General features: G+C 41.2%; 1 protein-coding gene across 3 annotated transcripts in view; it reads right to left on the bottom strand.

Moving 5' to 3' along the window:
* Nucleotides 1-13,201, bottom strand: part of mtor (mechanistic target of rapamycin kinase) — a 75,241-nt gene extending 62,040 nt beyond the window's left edge. The window contains exons 1-20 of one of the 3 annotated variants that reach the window (XM_085261187.1): nucleotides 13,040-13,201; nucleotides 12,480-12,622; nucleotides 12,152-12,260; nucleotides 11,805-12,037; nucleotides 10,105-10,305; nucleotides 9,858-9,992; nucleotides 9,508-9,783; nucleotides 8,849-8,957; nucleotides 8,403-8,586; nucleotides 8,062-8,190; nucleotides 7,705-7,949; nucleotides 6,345-6,554; nucleotides 5,963-6,168; nucleotides 5,439-5,561; nucleotides 5,151-5,234; nucleotides 4,780-4,935; nucleotides 4,338-4,430; nucleotides 4,113-4,247; nucleotides 3,455-3,584; nucleotides 49-299 (exon numbers count right to left, since the gene is read on the bottom strand). In XM_085261187.1, coding sequence (XP_085117313.1) covers nucleotides 49-299; nucleotides 3,455-3,584; nucleotides 4,113-4,247; nucleotides 4,338-4,430; nucleotides 4,780-4,935; nucleotides 5,151-5,234; nucleotides 5,439-5,561; nucleotides 5,963-6,168; nucleotides 6,345-6,554; nucleotides 7,705-7,949; nucleotides 8,062-8,190; nucleotides 8,403-8,586; nucleotides 8,849-8,957; nucleotides 9,508-9,783; nucleotides 9,858-9,992; nucleotides 10,105-10,305; nucleotides 11,805-12,037; nucleotides 12,152-12,260; nucleotides 12,480-12,608 — 3,138 coding nt within the window. In that variant the 5' untranslated portion in view covers nucleotides 12,609-12,622; nucleotides 13,040-13,201. The remainder of the gene's footprint in view (nucleotides 1-48; nucleotides 300-3,454; nucleotides 3,585-4,112; nucleotides 4,248-4,337; nucleotides 4,431-4,779; nucleotides 4,936-5,150; nucleotides 5,235-5,438; nucleotides 5,562-5,962; nucleotides 6,169-6,344; nucleotides 6,555-7,704; nucleotides 7,950-8,061; nucleotides 8,191-8,402; nucleotides 8,587-8,848; nucleotides 8,958-9,507; nucleotides 9,784-9,857; nucleotides 9,993-10,104; nucleotides 10,306-11,804; nucleotides 12,038-12,151; nucleotides 12,261-12,479; nucleotides 12,623-13,039) is intronic. The other 2 variants (XM_085261188.1, XM_085261189.1) reach the window with 2 other exon arrangements.
* Nucleotides 13,202-19,004: the final 5,803 nt, after the last annotated feature.

Raw genomic sequence — 19,004 nt, 5'->3', positions numbered from 1 at the left:
TGAATCTGTCAGGCAGTCTCTTTCCTCTTAATCCACACAACAGCTTACCTCTCGGATACTGGCATCACACACCCGGATGACATTGAGAAAAGTGGGCATGACCTGAGGCAGGAACTGGACGCACTTTAGGCCCAAAGATTTGAAGATGAAGGTGACCGCCTGGACTACCATAGTGTGGTGGTTGGAGAGTGATGGGTCTCTCAGGATGCGCATCAAAGTGACGATTGCCACAGCAGGGTAAAACTCATCCAGGGGCAGGTTACCCATGTTCACCAGCATTTCACTGGTGCTATAGTCAGCTACAAAAAGAGGAGAGTGAGGTTGGTTAGTTTGAATGATGCTGTCATATAAACTATATAAACATATAAACTATAAAATTAAAAAATAATAATGCAAGAATCTTTCTCAGGTTTTGTGCCATCTCTCCTTCAGTCATACTGATGGAGCAGTTGATGAATGTGACAGTTGTGAGTGGCCATGCTTAAACCCTAGAAATATTTAGTAATTTGCCAAATGTAAATCTGATGAGGACATTCTTTCGTCGTAATCACATAATATGATTTCAGCCTGTTGTACAACTTTCAGTCAGATGCAATAAATTGCTCAAATTAACTGCAGTGACTGCAGGATCTAGTTAGCGCTTTAGTCAAGGTTTTACCATTAAGGTAAAAGAAAAAGATGGAATCTCTTCAGCATTTAGTAAGTCCCCTCATTCAGCTTAATGAGATCTTAGATTTGCTGGAGACAGTAGGAAACCTAATACTTAAAGTTCTTCCAAAAAATGATCAAAATTTTGTCACAACATAAAGTAACATTCAGCACCTAGGCACTGCCATCACCAGTAAAATATGTACCAGTTTCCATTCCTAATAGACCCAAGAGCACAAGGAGCCGTGTGAGAGTTGCTGAGAATAAAAGATCACAGGGTTTGGGGGTTTTATTAGTGCATTAGTTCCATTAATATTTTTGTAATAGGGAATACAAAGCAGCTCTCGTCGTCCATTTATCTTTGCGGGGCTATTAAATTTTACAAGGCACCTGAGAATACAAATGTGTGGTATTCAGCCTTTTGCTACTGTTTCAGCTGCTTGAATGTCTCCCCTTAGACGCCGAGGACTAAAAGTTAGTTTTTTAATATTTCAGTATTCACCAAGTCAAGATTCACAATGGTGATAAATGATAACAATCTGTATTTTATCGGCAAACAAACAGGCATTAGTGTAGCCAAGTGAAGCAAGAGTAGTGTAATAATTCAGGTGAATGGGACGAATAGGAACTGTTAACTATTCCTAATAGCATGTAAAAAATATAGCAACTCCCAAGGGGACATGAAGCGTTTCATCACCTTTATGACTGTTGTGTTCTGTAAAGATCTGACTGGTCTAATTTAAAGTCAGGTGAGGAGATGGAACTAGACAGTCAACTCCCAGAACACTACAAAAAAAAAAAAAGTGGTCCGAGATACTAGTGTTTCAGACAGTGACCCTAACAAATCAAATTCGCCAACAGATATACGACCTCCAGTTCTGGTCACAGTCTATTTAGCTGGAGAACAAACTGGTAAAACCATTACCATACTGTCCAAGGTCATTCTGAGACACATGACTGGATCAGACGAGTGGAGATCTGCATTTTCCACACACGAGGCGTGTGACCGAAGACAGATGTGCATTATTAGAGAAATTCACAATATCCAGACCGTTTATGATGCACAACCACCAAGTCGTGTTCTGAGAGTTTTATCATACTCAGAGAAATAATCCAAGAGTTTAAAGTAAAACCCACTACGAGCAAGAAAAACATTTTTACATCTTTTGTTACTTCTAACAGATAACATAGGGTATATTAAGATCCACCCACATTGTGTTTAGCACTGTTATTCAAAAATCTGTCAACTGGGTTAAGATCAATGTCATTAATCCTGTTTTGGACATATTGTTTATTACAACAAACATATTGACCAAAAAGCCTTTTAACAGGCAATGCTGAGTTATTCAGCTGATATGGTAATACGTTTACGCAAATTCAGACTGCACCAGTAATCCGTTCACCCCGTAAAGAAAAAGAGTGACGTATATCACTGATATTCTATTAAACAGATGCTTGAAATCTGTCTAAAGTGGGTCACATTAAATTTAATATCAGCACTTCAAAAAGTCCTACTCCAGTTGTGGTGCTTATATTTCCCTCCAAACTGGCAGACTCTTGTTCTGAAGGATTTTTAGTTGGGTTTAGATCAGACAGCAGCCAGAAATAAGATCCCAAAGAATGAAAACTCCCACAAAAGGCAAACCCAAAGCCGCTGATGCTGTTGACTTTTCAAATGCAAGGGCAAGACCTTAAAAGATTGTGTTTTGTCTTGTCGGCGTAGACATATCTCCTCCCTGCACTCCATTTCGAATGATTTGTAGATTTATTAAATGTAAAACAGCCAATGAGTAAAGCATAATCTTCAGTGTTTTTTCAAAAGACACAGTTTCACTGGCTTTATGTGGGCCCCAGGGCAGCTGTGGCTACAACTGTAGCTTGCCTCCACCAGTGTGTGAATGTGAGAGTGAATGAATAGTGGAATTGTAAAGCGCTTTGAGGGTTCCCGAAAAGCGCTATATAAATGCAATCCATGATTATTATTATTATTATTTATGGGAGCCAGATTCGGCAATTCCTAAAACTGAAGATGAAATCGGTTCCTCACTCGAGTGATCACATTCTGACCCAAGAGAAACTGCTGCGTGGCGTATTTAACTCACGGCAATTTCTGGAGCACTGACCTATAACTACATCGAGATGATGATTTTATGTGCACACATGATTGCATGGTGTCACCTCCCAGCAAGAAGGTGCCTGACTGGGGCCTTTCTGTTTTACTTCAAAGTCATCATCAACTTGGTACTGTGAGGTAAAGATCCTACAAAATTAGAAAGAAAAAGCCAACCATCAGACAATCCCATATGAGCACAGAGTTGGTGATGATGGAAAGAAAGGGGGTTGTCTAACACAACCAGCTGTGACGCAAAGGGCACAACACCAACAATGAGAGAGAGCCCACAAATAAAGATCATAATGTCTCATCAATACGAACAACTGCGATTACAAGTAAATGACTAGAGCGCAATCTGGAAGAAAATACCCTAAACTCTCACTGAAGAGTCAAACAACATTATGATAAATGCAGTAAACGCAGCACAAAGCTACAATAACATCAAGTCTATATACAAACTCTTGACAACATTATTCATCAGGCTCATAATGCAGACTCACTAAAATTACAGCAACAGTCCCAAGTTCCACTGTGAGATGTGAAAATGGGTTCGTGCTCATTTAGAGACTTTCCAGTTGTTGTACTGAAAATACTGCTGTAAGTCTGAGGAATGCAAATAAAAAGTTAATCTAATCCACACTGTGACCCTTGGTGAAGAAAAAATGTCTGTATTAACAGTAATCTGAGACCTACCCGAGTCCTGACTGGATTTGGACTCTGAGAGGCTGACAGCAGAGGCATCTCGGGACTGGTCGATCATGCCAATATTCACCTTGTGTTTGTAGGGATCCAGGGCTCCAAGAAGCCCCAGAACACGTATAGCCTGTTGGAAAGACAGAGTTAGTGGTCCCTCACAGGAACACAAAATTGAGTATATACCTGGTCATTTTACATAATCTATCTCAAAAGTTCACCAAATTTGGTACCTTAGCTGAGTTTCAAAGATATAAGGAAGCTATAGAAAACAAAGTATTTATGGAAAATGGACACTAACAAAAAGTGCTACAGCCAAACAGTAAGAGTGGTTTGAGAAGCTTCTCACCATATAAAGTGAGGGAAGTGCATTCCCTGCACTTTTAACAATGTCGTATGTAAGAAATTAAACAATGACAATTTCCACTCAAACTTTTCACATCAAAATGTCCATATATTTATGGAAAAGGTGCTTTGCTTCATGCTACATGTCCATATCATTGTAATTCACCAAATCCAATGCCTCTACAGAGATCTACACATTAACTCAATGCATGCTGTAAAGTGGTTTCAAGCCTTGCTGGCCTATGAGGTTCCCATTACTACGGTGAGGGAAACGTAAGGTGATCGGCCCAGATGGCATGACATTTATTCATACCTCTCTCCTGATGCCCTGGTTTTGTTCAGTCTTGAGGAAGTTAAGCAGCACCTCTAGAAGGGACGGGTACTTGCGGTAGGGCTCCACCACATAGCCTGTACTAGCTACTTGCTGGCCCAGTGTCCACAGAGCCACCTGGTGGAAAGTCAGAGACAGTCATTAACTAATCATCAACAAGAAAAGAGTATATCGTCTGTATTTATTTGTAAGTTGTTCCTTGTGTACCTGTCGCTTGGCCAGTGATGATGAGTCCTGCAGCATGTCCATAATAATTGGGAAAAGCTCATCCATCCACTTCCTCATCTCTAGGCCACTCACCTGATGGGGCAGAGAAAGAATCAATCAAAACTACAGAAATTTTATAAATTAACCATTTTCTGTAGAATCACCTAAAGCCAAAAGGGCACTATTATAAGAACTCGTAACATTTTATAGATAAACTGAAGTGCACAAAACTCAAGGAAGCTACAGTGAAAAATAATAGAAGCTAATATTAAAGCTATTAAATAAATTATTTGTCAGAGAATCCATGTGAATTTCTCAAGTCCATGTATATTAGGAACCACCATCACTTACCAAATGTACAATTTTTTTTAAAATGTGCTTTCAGGCTGCAGACAGATTGTTTTCAAAGTAACATTTAGTTTCTGTTATCTGTACTCCCTACATTCTCATGCATCTTTGCTTTGTCTGGGTTCCCGAAGAGCTGGGCTTCTGTCTCATTCTGCACTGAGTCTCCCTGAGCATCTCCCGCACTCTGTCTGAACTTCAAAGGCCCTTTAACTGTGACTCCCTGACTGCTTTCAGGGGACCATTCAAGCACCTGGTCAGGGTAGAGCAAGGCAAACATCTAAGGGTAAGAGCCTGCAATTACCTTCAACCTCAAGACAAGCTTGGATTTACATTAAAACTACCCAGATTAAAGATGAGTTTTTTTTATAATTAATTGTGTACAATGGACAATAAATTCTGCTAAGATTTATCTAGTTGCAGTAAACAGCCGATTTATAATTACAAACAGAGTAAAAACAGCCTTACCTGAGCCAACTCGCCAATGGTTGCAAGGACACTAATGACTACTCCTGGGTTAGGGTCTGGGTCTTTAAGCTTGAGGATGAGAGCCTAGAAAAATTAAAAGCAATGTGGTCATTTCCTCATATACTTTGAAATCATTACTTATTTGAAGGCCCATGGAAATGAGGATGTAATGGACCTCAGCTTTTACTTATTAGCATAGGCCTACTGGGAACATGAAGCCCCTTTCAGTCTGGTTTAGATTCATACACACTTATCCACCATTACAACAGAGAACTTGCAAAGCAGTACCTTGAGGATGGGTTCCATATAAGGACGTATAAGTCGGGGCGCATTGGAGACCAGGTGACCAAGCATTCGAGCACTCTGCTCTTTGTTCCTGCCGACACCGCTGTGCTCCAATTCTGTTAAGATCTGCAGAAAAATGATAATGTTAGCACAGCACATGCACTCATCTTCATCTGGAATACATTTAATAAGCTTAAGTCGTGGAAAACACAAAGGCGTTTAGACAAAAATCAATTGTGACTTTGTACTACAGGTGTGTGTGTTTTGAGTTTTCAGCTTAGCATAATATCATGGCCTTTGCTGCCCCCTAAAGGTATCCAACTGAAACGCAAGCAGGTAATCGTCACAAGAAAAATAATGCATGTAGAAGCCAAGCGTTTGCAAACCTGTGGAATACTTGCATGCCATCTTTAGCACATGAACCTAAGGAATCCTAATGAACAAATTTAATGGTTTAAATAAATCAAAACATGATGTCTAATGCAATAAATAAAACTCGTATTGAGCCATTACTGTGCCTCTCATACCTGGATGAGCATCTTGCGTAGGAAGGGCATAACAAAGGCAGGGTTCATGCTGCTCAGGCGTCCGATCGTGCAGATTGCCAGCTCTCTGATCTCAAACACCTCATCATTCAGAGCAACAAACAACGCCTGCAAGTTTTCAGCCTGGGCGAGGTGAGCATCAAAGCGTTCATCAAGAGACGCCAGCACGCAGTATCGGATATCTGGATCTACAGGAAATCAGGGACAAAAATCAGACTGGCTTTCTTTATCACTTTTATTTTTTATACGCTGCCATAATGGATCACTGTAGCTGTTAACAGTTCTGAAGCCTCACACCATAAAAGCAACAAAACAAAATAAATCTGCATAGTAATGCCGTTTTCCTTTTCTGTGCATTTGTTACCTGGATCAGTGATGCCAACAACTAGCAGCTTGCTGAGAACATCTGCAACAACCTGCACAGCGGTCTGGCTGACAACATGGCCGCTGATCAGGTGGATGGAGGGAGTAAGCAGGCGTGAGCAAGTCCGAGCTGCCTCCATTCGGATTTCTTTGTGTTCGCTGTTCAAGAAGTGATCAGCACAGTGGCGCACAAACTGGGTGAGGGAATGTCCTGGGGAAAGACGTTCATGTAGAATAATCACAATACAACTGCTTTTATTTTATTTTTTTTAGTAGCATTAATATCCTGGTAGATAATAACAGCATTTTTGTTGTTTATTTTATGTAAAACAAACAACACTGACTTGATTTATCCTATAATGGCGTTTCTTCTTCATTTGTCTATTTGGGATTCTAAAACTCAATACCAAGGAAGTCGGGTGGCTTGTTTCCGTGGAGACTGAATTACTTAACTAAATATCCAATGTTACCCCAGCTTTTGCACTAAAATGCAAACCCATCCAGCAGTCTGCTGAGGAATGACACCAAAGACTGATCATTTTTCTCCCCAGTTTCTCTGCTGGAGAACAAAAAACTAGTCATCTCGGTGACAGACTGAAGAGACGTTATTTATATCGACCACTGAAAGATGGGCACAGTCATCAGCACAACTGCCCCGGCCATTTCTGCAGTTCACATAATCATTTCTTTTGGTCCACATTTTTGTCACCGCTGGCGGCTCCAATGACTTACGAGTGACAGTTTAAGCCTAGTTTAAAAACATATTTCATTTTCAACTTCACTGCATGTGATATAGAGTGCATAGACAGCAAAACTGCACCACTTATTTCTTATGATCATTCAGGACAGTAATGCCACTACTCTTTAAATAATTTCTTCAGCAAGCCCAACTTATCAATGCGCCCTTGTCCATTAGAACAGTATAATAAAAAAATGGCTAGCTACAAAATGCAAAGGATTGTTGGGTGAGGAGAGCAACAGCCATTCGGTATCAAGTTTAAATTCTTAACCTCTGTCTTTTGTTGTTGTTTTAATTTATATACCATTTCTAATTCCACTGTGTTTTCATGTTGTTCCTTTGGATTCACCGTTTTTTGCATTTTTGTATTGCTTTAAATTCCATTGCTCTATTTTGCTTCTTCTAATTCTACCCTGGTTTTAGTCCCATTGTTGTAAAGCACTTTGTAATTCTGTTATAAGTGCTAACTAAAAAACATTTGCTTGCTTGCTTGTGTATTACAATGCAACACTGTGCTGCGAAACACTGGGTCCTGAACTTTGACACATGCTACTGACCTAAAATTTTATGCAGGAAAAGAATCCATCACACAGATGTACGTGTTTTTTTTCCAGGTTCTCACCTTCAAATTCAAAGCTTCCCAGGGTTCGCAGGGCCAGGGTGATGCTGCCAACGTCACTAGCCTCTGGAATGTTAGTGAGGCTTGGTGAGGCTAGCTGGTGAGCCAGGCCTTTGGGCATGCCAGGGTGACGCAATGGCTTGTGCATCAATACCAAAGAGAGCATCTTCAGCAAACCATCCTGTATATCTTTCTTCAGCTGGGGGATTTGACGGCTCAGATCGTACAGCACTGCAGTAAGTGCAGGACTAGACCAGAACAACAGACAAACGATCCAATCAAACCCAAGCATTAATTTGAAAATTACATGATTCAGATCAGAAACTGAATTGCTAAAAAAGTTCTTTGAAGATGTCCTACCTGAGGCCCACAGCAAGCATAGGCTCAAGCAGTTCTTTGATGTCTGGCTGGATGCTGGGACCCATGGCTCTAGAAAGCATGCTAATACACGTAAACACTGTAGCATCCACCTGCATGGTCTTCTGCCTCCTGCACAGATGAAAGATCAGTAAATGAAACTGTGCATAGACAACAACATGTTTTTTTTTTAAATTCACAACACCACTGAGCAAATTCTACCCATAATATAATTTTAGACTTTTCAGCCTTTAGGTTTAAGGGACACTGTAATGGAACGTGTAATATGTCACTATTTAATAAATGATACATTTTTTTAAAAATTGTAAGAAACAATAACTGACTTGTGTGCAAAGTCCTTGGGTGGCAGGGCAGCCTTGATGATCTCAAGGATCTTGGAGAGGTACGGCTGGATTTCTGTCCTCACAGCCACAACCAGCAGCCCCAAAGCCTGGAAAGCTGCCGTCCTCTCCTTCTCCTTCTTCAGGCAGCCCAGCAGGTAGCCCATAGTGTCTGACAAATACTGGTCTGCACAGCAAATGAACATCCACATGGCACATAATCTTTTTTTCCTATTAGCTACAACACATTCATTTGAGCAAGCGGTAGAAACCCTGGTAGTGATATTTCAAAAGGTAGCCTGAAAAGTACTAACCATGACCTACTTACATTGCAATAGTAACCATATATAGACCAAATGTGCATAGTGATTGAAAACAATACATGGTTTCAAGTTCTAACATAAAATTTGCACCAAACTGATAATCACATATATGTTAATTAAACCCACCTGTAAAGGTATGCGGCTGGAAGGCAGCCAAGCGTGGAAGCAGGTTGAGGATGGTCATCTGGATCAGAGGATTTTTGCTGGTCCTGTATTTCAGCACCCACCGACACACCTGGATATTTAAACAAAAGCTTCCTCAATTATTCAGTCAGATGACTACCACAGGTATGACTTCAACTGCCTAACCTCAAGCAAACTCACAAACACATTTTCCAACACACTATCCAAGTTAGTGCATAGAGAAAACATCAAAGACTGATACCAGCACTCTGACTGTCAAAAAAAACCGTGAAAATTTTCGTATTTTGCAAAACGTTTAACTCTTTCCCCCATAAAGACAACATTTGATGACATCCCCTGTACCCTTAATGATGACTTTTGACATCAGTATGTATGAAGAAAGCCATGATTTGACAACAATTACAATAGTTTCCATGTTTTTTCCAAAGGGGAGCTGCATATGCAGAGGCCACCCTCACTAACATCTGATTCCAAACTCAGTCAACAGTATGCACGAAACTATATGTCTAAACACTGTTCAGTGCATTTATCATGGCAGCTAAAGTCCTTGAGTGTCAAGGATTTTAGTCCAAGGCATTTTCACATTACATTAATATACAATTACACTTTTACAATGCATTTTGTCTGTAGTTAAAACCTACCTGGTCAAATCGCTCCTCCATCAACTCACGGCAGTAGCGACTCTCCACCAGAGAGCTCTTGGCAGGTACCGGTGTGGCCCCAAAGCTGGGGAAGCCTTGAGGTGTGCTGTAGCCCAACAAGCCCAGGAGGGCGTTGGACTGCTGCGGCTGCACCGACTGGAAGCTGGTGAAGGGTGTGATGTGGCGGGGCTTTGTTCCAAACCCCATCAGTTCCTTGCAGTACTTATCGTGGACCAGCTGCTGCTGTGTGATCTCCTCCATCTCCTCGCGCATACGCTGGTTGGAAATAAGACTGTGAGCGGACTGGATTTTACCACTGATAATGTGTCCAAGCTGATATCCGACCTCACCTCTCCCTCCATGCTGCTGATGCGAACCAGCTCATTCAGGATCAGAAGAGCGCCGTGGACCCTGTCGTCGCGATTCATCCCTTTCTCTTTGGCCAAAGTCTCATCAAAGCCTTTTTCTGCCTCTTCAAAGGTTTGCTGTCACAGAAAAAAAAAGCCACTCATGTCACCTCTTTAAAAAACAAACAAACTCTCCAATACTTTAATTAGAATAACACATGATTTGCCGGTGTACAGTTACATGTCTTACTTTGTACCACTGTGGTTTCTGCATTTCCTTTGTCTCTCTCTGAGTGGTGAGGATGAGACAGGCTCGCAGGGCAGACACAGCACCTTCTCGGATGGCCTGCTTAGGATCCCATACTGCGTAAAAGATGTTGTCAAAGAACGGCTGGACTTGCTGGAAGAAGAAGGTGGGTGCACTCACAGCCAGCTCCCTCAACACCAAAACCTGGAAGAGATTGCAAACGAAAGTAATGCAGGCGTGCACTGCTCCACATTTTTTATTTTACCAAAATACACCTGAGAAACCTGAAATCTTCTTTTTCAACGATCTGTTCACCAAAACAAAATCCACATATGATCCTAAAATAGCTTGACATAAAATTTTGACTGTCGCTGTTTGAATTCTGAAGCAACTATGAGCTGGGAATGTCCTGTATGTAGTTATGTTACATTGCTTGTTTAAATGTGTAGTTGTGCCCTGCTTTCTCTCCTTGTTTTAGGTACTGTCCCTTTCATTTGACTCCACTGCAGTGACTATGGTGCGTACCATTTGAAGCTGCAAATTGAAATTTCAGATTTCCCAAATGGTGTTTTCAACTGGAATGCCCTCTGAAGCTGGACTTCCAACTCAGCTGTAGTCAGACGGGCGGGGCTGAGATAGATTTTGGTCGCCCGACCGGAGATATTGCAAGCCCTGGAAGGTCTGCACAGCCTCACCAACCCCGACTTCACAATCCAAGATAGCGACAGTGCATGTAAATAATAGTAAAACTGTAAATCTTGTCAGCTGTACTGTCACTGAAATTTATTTGTGACTCGTTAGATAAACAGAGCACTGACCACGCTGTGTTCCAACTGATATATGGATGGCTCCATCTTGCTAAGGAGCTAAACAGATCCCGTTTTTCCTTACTTTTTCAATTTTACTGCTGGAACACTTTCCACTTGGGAGTGAAATCACTGATCTCTTCACACAACCAATCCTATGTGTGTTCTTCTGACCATTTACTCCTGCTTAGTGCATTTTGATCACTTAATTTTTTTTAGCTTGTAGGATTTGTTGTTTTTTTCTTTCGTTTTGGCACAGCTCAACTATGAATTTTAGGTTTTTTTATTGCCAACTTGGTTTTCATCTCCCCGTACTCTTTTTCAGTTATTTCCCAACAACATCATGTGGACATTCTGGGGAAAGTAACAAGGTTTAATATTCTACAGCCACTAGAAATGGGAAAATGGTAATTGCATAATAAGCTAAATAAAACATAGAAAAAGGCAAGCACATTCTCTCATTTTCTAATTTTGAAGCGTTCAGGATTTTTCTGGACTATGAGTGTGATGCCAATAATAACCATTTGAAGCTGGTCGGTACTCTATAAAAACATAGTGACCGGGTTGCATCAACATCTTGTCAAGCTTCTCTGCTTGGAGGTTTTGCTGACGCCACAGCTGGGTGACACCCACCCACACGCACACAGAACAGGGTAAAGAGGAAATCAGAAGAAGAATGTGCTGATATTTGGGGTATAAGAGTGCATATGAAGTAGTACTTGTGCCTTCAACCCAAAACACACTAGAGGAACTTTCAACACTGCCTTCACTACAGCAATAGATAAAGTTATTACAGCTCCCAACGTGCCCACATTTCCAGCAAATGTAAACACCACCAATATGTGGTTTTATTTGAACAGCAAACACCACAGTGACTGTTGTCTGCTAGTGACTTACTGCAGCATGGCGCCTCCCTTCATTTCTGTCGGCTCCCAACCACTCCAGGGCTCTCTTCACTTCAAACTCCACATACTCAGCCGTAAAGGTGTCCCCCGCCATAGAAAGGTGGCCCATAGCTTTAGAGGCCATCTCCATCACCACGGGGTCGCTGGAAGGGAGCAGGTTGCGGAGGTAGTTGGCGAATCGACTGATCCTGGTGGCATTGCCTCCTTCAACTCCAATTAGACTCACTGATGAAAACAATAATCATTTTATAGTGATAGAAACTAAGAGATCTTAAATAAGTCCAAAATTGACAGCACTTAAAAACATAACAATTTTAACAACGTTTTATTAATGCTTACCTATGGCAAGAATCCCTCCTTTCTTTTCATTCACATCAGAGCTGGACACCAGCTCAAATATGTGGTGGTTCAACTCATCGTAGAACGTAGTAGCTTCATCTTGGCTTAACTGTGGGACAAGACCAGTGTCAAAAAGTATGGAGGAAAATGCTTCCTAATATTGTTTCATAAGTCACTACATACATTTACAACTGAACTGATTTGGGGATTCATGTCTACTTGTGAAACTCTCCAACTAGTGGGAAACAATCTTGATTAAGTATCCAGTATACTAAGTGGTTTTCCACTTACAGTTTTCAATTATGCACATATAGCTTATTGCTGTTACCTCTCTGAGTTCTGTAGTCACATAGTGCTGCAGGTCTTTGGCAGATTTTGCTCGAGTGTCTTCATTTCGACTCTTCAGTCCACTGACAAACTGCTGCAGCACAGTGGCTGTGCCTGATATGATCACCATTTGGACGGCCTAATCTGCATGGGGGAGGGCGACATATGTGGTTTCAATGCAACATTCCGGGTTATTAAACAACCAGTATCCAAAAACAACAACAAGGTAAACAGTACACATGGAAAGAAGAAATGCAAGCGGTAATCTGATAAAACACCAGGTTAATGTTGTTAACTGACATTGGTCCCAGCTAGCTAACGTGCCTGGTTAGCTAATAAAACAAGCTGCAAGGCTTGCTAGTTATTAGGAAATATACATCAGACTTCTTTACACAACTAATACAAAACCGGAGACGCCCGGGTAGTTGCAGTGTAATAGGTGAAATCAGAGCCTCATGAGTGTTTCGTGCTTGTTTTGATTAGCTCGAGCTAGTGCTAATGTTAAGCTATTTCCCGTGACAACCCAATAGCAAGGAGGCAAAGTCGCTTTGTATCACTTACGTGTTTGTATTACAATGCCGAACACTTAACTGCTATTCGATTTATCCGGAATATCTCTCATTGTACGTCTACCTGGCCAACACTGCGCAAGGTTGGCTAGCTGAGGTATCTGTGATGAATTAGCTCGAGTTAGCGATACACACGGAACTTCACAAGCGTCAAGTTGCGCAGTCTGCGCCGAGCTGAGCGCAACTCACACGTCCTTGAGTGTAGTTTCCAGAGCCTGTCGTCTTTTTATGTTAATGTTTTTTGAGGCCCAGTACTTTAGTTACCTCAACATTTTTACTACAGTATACTTTTAAAATTATGGTGGACGAATGTTACTTATAAGTTTACAGTCTATACTTATAGTTTGTGCTCTTCCCCTGACTTAATGTAATTAATCTGGTGTACTACAGGCAGACATAATCTCATGGTGGTAGCTACTTAATAACATTAATGATAGTCGTACGCTTTGGTTCACCATGAGTACAAAGCAGCCTTGTAAGAACATTTATGGCTCCATAACGGAGGCCTTTCAAAGCCTTTCAGGCGGGGCCTTTCATTTGTTCTTCATATATATATATATACGTTTGAACTATCTGTAGTCTATATTTTCTTTCTTTCTTTTTTTTCTTGAATACTAAAACAGCAGGGAATATTTTCCCTTAACTGTCTCCATACTTGTCATGTCAGGGAGTTTTTTTGTTTGTTTGTTTTTTGTTGTTGTTGTTGTTTTCAGCTTTTGATCTGGTGGAGGAAATGAGCCCAACACTGTTGAGAATTTAGATAATTTAATAAGATATACAGTATAAGCATATCAGAACGTCTAGAAACAAGAGGTACGCAAACTATAAAGCTTAGATCTCCTTGTCAGGACATGAATGAAAACACACTTTGAATACAGATAATAATAAGATATTTAAGTGTACAAAAAGCGTCCACTACATGCAGCAGCCTGTGTGGCTGTTTTTTATTTTGCTGTTCAACTTACAACCTCTTGGGGGAGACATTGACCAGGCATACAGACACCTTGCAGTATTATAGAAACATATCTGGCTCTACGTAGTTCTGCATGAGCGGTGACATTTACCATAGTGCAGCACACCAATTAAGCGAGTTCCTTCTTATTTCCCACTTGTAGGAAATTGGAGCCTAAATGTCAAATGAATTTTCCTCATCAAAATGAACCACAGCTACTGTCTTTCTCCCCATGAGATCATAATAGGAGATAATTTCTCACTAGCAAACAATGTACTGTATGCCCATTGTTCCCATCCTGGGGTTTTGGGGCCCAAGAGTGTTCCTTTAGAGGTGTCAGGAGGTCCCACCATCCTTTTGCTCCTGCAAAACAAAAAAGGACTAAGCCTGGAGTTTTTACTTTATGTATTTCATCATACACGTGTGCAGCTATTGCACACCTGGCATGCAAGGAGACACCTACATTTTTTTCAAGTTCAGAAAAACAGCAGTAGCAAGTTTGTGTAATGACAGAGAAAAACACACATTTTATAAAACCCACAAATTTATGATGGATTATAACAGTAGAACTGAGAGCACTGGATAAGTAGTCAATATCACTGTGAACCATCCTGTCATTTTGAAATGCTGAATTAATTTCAGTCATTACTGACAGTCAACCTTTCATTTAGAATTACAACTATAGTTGAAAGGTTTCTCTTTAACAGCTTTAAAAGAAAAAACTTCTGTGAGCATGCGTGCATCATGTATGTGCAAATGTGTGGTGCAAATACAAATGTGTGTGTTAATGTGTAAATGCTGTGTAAATGCAGCTATGGGTTTGTGGTTTTGCAGAGGGAGGAGAACCAGAAAGAGAGCTTTTACAGCCTTACAGCACTTTACGTGGAGAAAATGAAGCGTATAACAACACAGGAAAGAGGAATGGATTCCTACTTTTGTACCCAAGGCCCTCCTCCTTCCCTATCTTAGGTCTAGCTGGGCCAGACATATTTCACCCATGTGACACCAACTCATTCAATCTGGAAGACTCACCTTTCTGTCAAACATGTGCTTTCACTGAAAAGTTCTTGTGCGTGAGACAGAGAAAAAAAAAGACTTTTAGATGGTGCTTAAATGGTATTAAAAAAAAACACATACATGCAGTCACTTGACTTCAACACGCACATATAAAGCCACTTGAGCGCTGCAAATGTATGTACACTCACAGCTGCAGAGGCTCTTGTCCTAACAAGCAGCCGGCCTCCTCTGCTAAGTGACAGACAGGATATTGGGTGCGCTTTCATCAGTCCAAGGCTTTGATTCGTCTGCCATCCGTCCTGTTTATTTTCTGCTTTGCCTCTTCACTCAGCCGTGCTTTTGAAATATTTCCCCCACGATGAAGCCTGTCATTCCATTTACACTGATGGATGGAGAGAGTCAGGAGGGGAAGGGGGGAAAAAAGCACTTGCTTTTGCACTAGCTCCTCCACCTACCTTATTCATCTGCCATCCATCCATCTGTTAATCCTTCCCACCTTCATCCTTCCCTCCCCCTGTCAAAATGCTTCATGATTTATCCCCCACCACTTCTCCATATTCTTTCCTTTTTCTTTTTGCAGTATCCACAAGTTCTCTGGGGGGAGGGGGGTGTTGCAGGGTTTTGGTTTTTTTTGTGGTTGGGCGGTGTAGTATGAGTCACAAGAATTCATGAGGTAACATCTGGTTCTAAATGCTAGAGGCAGCTCTTATCCCCTACCTGGCTGCAGCCCAACAGTGTATCCTGGTCTGAATGTGTTGTGTCTTACCCACCTGCCTGGGCAACACATCTTTTGATACCTTCACTACCTACTATGCCTGTGTTAGAGGGAGACACCTGGGTAACCACAAAGCATTATTTCCAACATAGGGATAGGGGTTTTGCTCTTCCCATTGTGTGTAAAAGCACTGTAAAGCCCAGCAAAGCTATGATGGCGTAATATGGCAGTCAAGCAAAAACAATACAAACAGCTGATAGACTTAACTTCTTACTAGGAAAGCAAAGAATTAGAGATCTCTAAATCTTTAGATCAGTATCTTTCATGTCCTTTTGATGAATACAGGTAAGTCTAAATTTAGTCACTGCAGGAGATTTAAATGATTCTGAACTGAATCAGCAAAGCTGATTAGAGGGGGGGGGGGGGGGGGAGTGCAAAGTAGCTCAGAGACAATGTAGAGGGCAATTACCTAATGAAACCTGACAGGCATTTTAGATCAAATAGAGTCTGCAGAGCAGGAATCCATGATGATGCTGCACTTTCTTGTCACAGTGCTTAGTTTGTCTTCTGGCACACTGCTCAGCTCCCTGAAGGGCAGCTACACATACACCCACAGAGTCAGTCTATTGATCAAGTTTCCTTCCCCTGGCAAGTCATATAGATCAAACACTATTGCTAATCCATGAATCACATTGCAGGGGAAACCTAAGACCAGCTTATGGAAATGAGGATCCTCTTTGACATTGAGTTCCTGTACATCAAAAAGTCCTTAATCAGGAGGTATAACAGTGTTTGCTGGTGCCGTTGGCTGAAAATAGTATTAGTGTTTACATAAAGGCATTACTCATCATATCCACTACAGGCCTGTGTCTTGTTCTTTGGCAATCATTTTATTATGGTGGGATTCAATATGTCAAACAGAGGGAAGATGGCACAGTTCTCTAATAGTGAATCCGAGTAGCCAATTTCACATCAAAATGGTGTCATTACCAATCGAGCAACTGAAGTATAGCCGACAGACACAGAATACAAAATCAGCTCTATGGCAGTGACTCAATCACCGGGAGTCAGACAGGTTTTGATCTTGCCGTTCATCTCCAATGGCGTCCGCGTTCGCAGTGGACTAATTTCCTAATGGACTCTGGTGAGCGCCTGCCAAAGAGCACACTCGGAATGAATGAATGGTATCCATTAGACAAAATGGCCTTCTGTAAATTGTGGCCACTCTGCATAAATGAGCGGGAGCTGGGCGGGAGCAGGAGCAGATGGATGGAGAGGTCCCGTAACAAACTAATGGAAGCAGACCTGCGATCATTCACTGCTGCCCTGCTGTCAGCACGGTCAGTGAACAGTTTACAGCTGGTTTTAAACATAATGACTTGCAGAAACTTAGACTGCCTTGCATGTCGCTTTTTCAAGTTGGCGTTTACTGACCCTACTTTGAGAGAATTTGTCAACTAAGGGCCATATCACCTTTGTACTGATGTCTATCAAGTTTGTGTGGAGATGTCCCAGATAAAATCCGCCCTAAGTAGTCAATACAGTAGGTATGTGTGACATGACTTATTTGACATGAGGAAGTAGGGGGATTTTATCTGGCTGGCTATCTATGAGGTGGATAGACAGTCTACATGGTGTTCCTCACTGACACTCTTTTCTATTGTCCCCACTTACCCTTATCTCAGATAAGACAGATAATAATGGTGGTGGAAACCTCAAGGAGCACAAGGTTATCATTTATATTTAAAATTAGAATTAGAATTAGCTCACGGGCACGTCACTGCAACCCCCTCTGGCTTCTGCTCCACGGCTGCTGAGTGACCCCTCGTCTGGGGCTCTCCTCAGCTCTTTCTGGGAGGGTTGCACGGTTGCCCCTCCGTTGGTCTTCTTTGGACTCTTGTGCTCTTGGGGTCTCTGGATGTCTGGAGCCTGGATCTCCTCCATACCTGCTTCATGCCATGGGGGACGGGGCTATTGCTCCCCACACCCTCTAGCAGATCATTACATGAAGGAACCTTTTGAATACAAGCACGTTCATGCTGACAGGTGTACACACGGGTACTCACAGACACAAACTACACCTTTCTTGGCTGCTCCTCAAAGCACACTGTGCGCTGTCGATCTTACGTGCTGCACAATAATATTCAATATTTAGTATTTACTGTTATATACACATAGATTATCGCGATGGTGTTGTTTATTATATTGCTCTTTTTTTCTGCTTGTTTTCTCTTTTTTTCTCAACAGGTGATCCAGGTGATATTGATATGTATATGTATGTATATATATGTGTGTATGTATGTATATCTATATATATCTATATCTATCTATAGATATCTATCTATAGATCGATAGATATCTATCTATCGATCTATAGATCTATATCTATATATATAGATATATCTATATATATATAGATAGATAGATAGATAGATAGATAGATAGATAGATAGATAGATAGATAGATAGATAGATAGATAGATAGATAGATAGATAGATATACATATGTATTTTTTGACGCCCCACCTTTTTTTTGTGCCCTTTATCACCGTTCCTCTTCCCCGCTGTTTTTCTTTTCCTCCCTCTCTTTCTTTCTCCCATCCCTTTCCCCCAGTCATGTCTCGCCTGTATGTAACAACTGACAAAGGTCAATCAAATGGACCAATACAGCTAGGCCGAGATGGTCCACTTGGTATAGTAAATCCGTTGGGCATTTTTCTTGGCCTTCAGACAATAATTCTGATGACAAAAGAACCAAACGGAACAGGCGGCAAGGAAAAAATTAATTAATTAATTAAAATAAAATAAAATTAGAATTAGAAGATGCTTGTTTGTTTGGGTGTGCATAGGTCCAAAATAATGTACCCAGATTATAGTTGACATTTCTGTGTGACTAATTTTTAGACACCAACAAAAAACACGTCACTTTTGACCAAGTAAAACCGAAAGAGCTAGAACAGGCTTCACGGGTCAATGAACTCTCTGGCATTCCAGCTTCATACCCAGGGATGAAACCAGGTGTGAAACCACCATTCCTGTTTTGACTTGAAGCTGCAAAGCAGAGGGCCATCTGGCAAACTGTCAGACACATAAACAAAATGTTTTTTGCTACAGCTCTTGGAAAATTGGAAATGCTTGGGAATGGACGTAAGGTTTGCATCGTTTGCAAGCTGATGGGGTGAAAGAAATATCATTCAGAGATTAAAAGTTTAATGATTTCAGTCCTTTCGAATGATGCAGACATCAACAAGTCTAACTGCAACAATACCTAAT

This window comes from Mchenga conophoros, linkage group LG20, assembly GCF_057382185.1.
Source record: "Mchenga conophoros isolate Kocher_MC1m ecotype Shallow Benthic linkage group LG20, M_conophoros_male_GT1.1, whole genome shotgun sequence".
In the NCBI taxonomy this organism is placed as follows: domain Eukaryota; kingdom Metazoa; phylum Chordata; class Actinopteri; order Cichliformes; family Cichlidae; genus Mchenga; species Mchenga conophoros.
The sequence above is the reverse complement of the archived record's forward strand: the minus strand, read 5'-3'. Positions and strand labels throughout refer to the sequence as shown.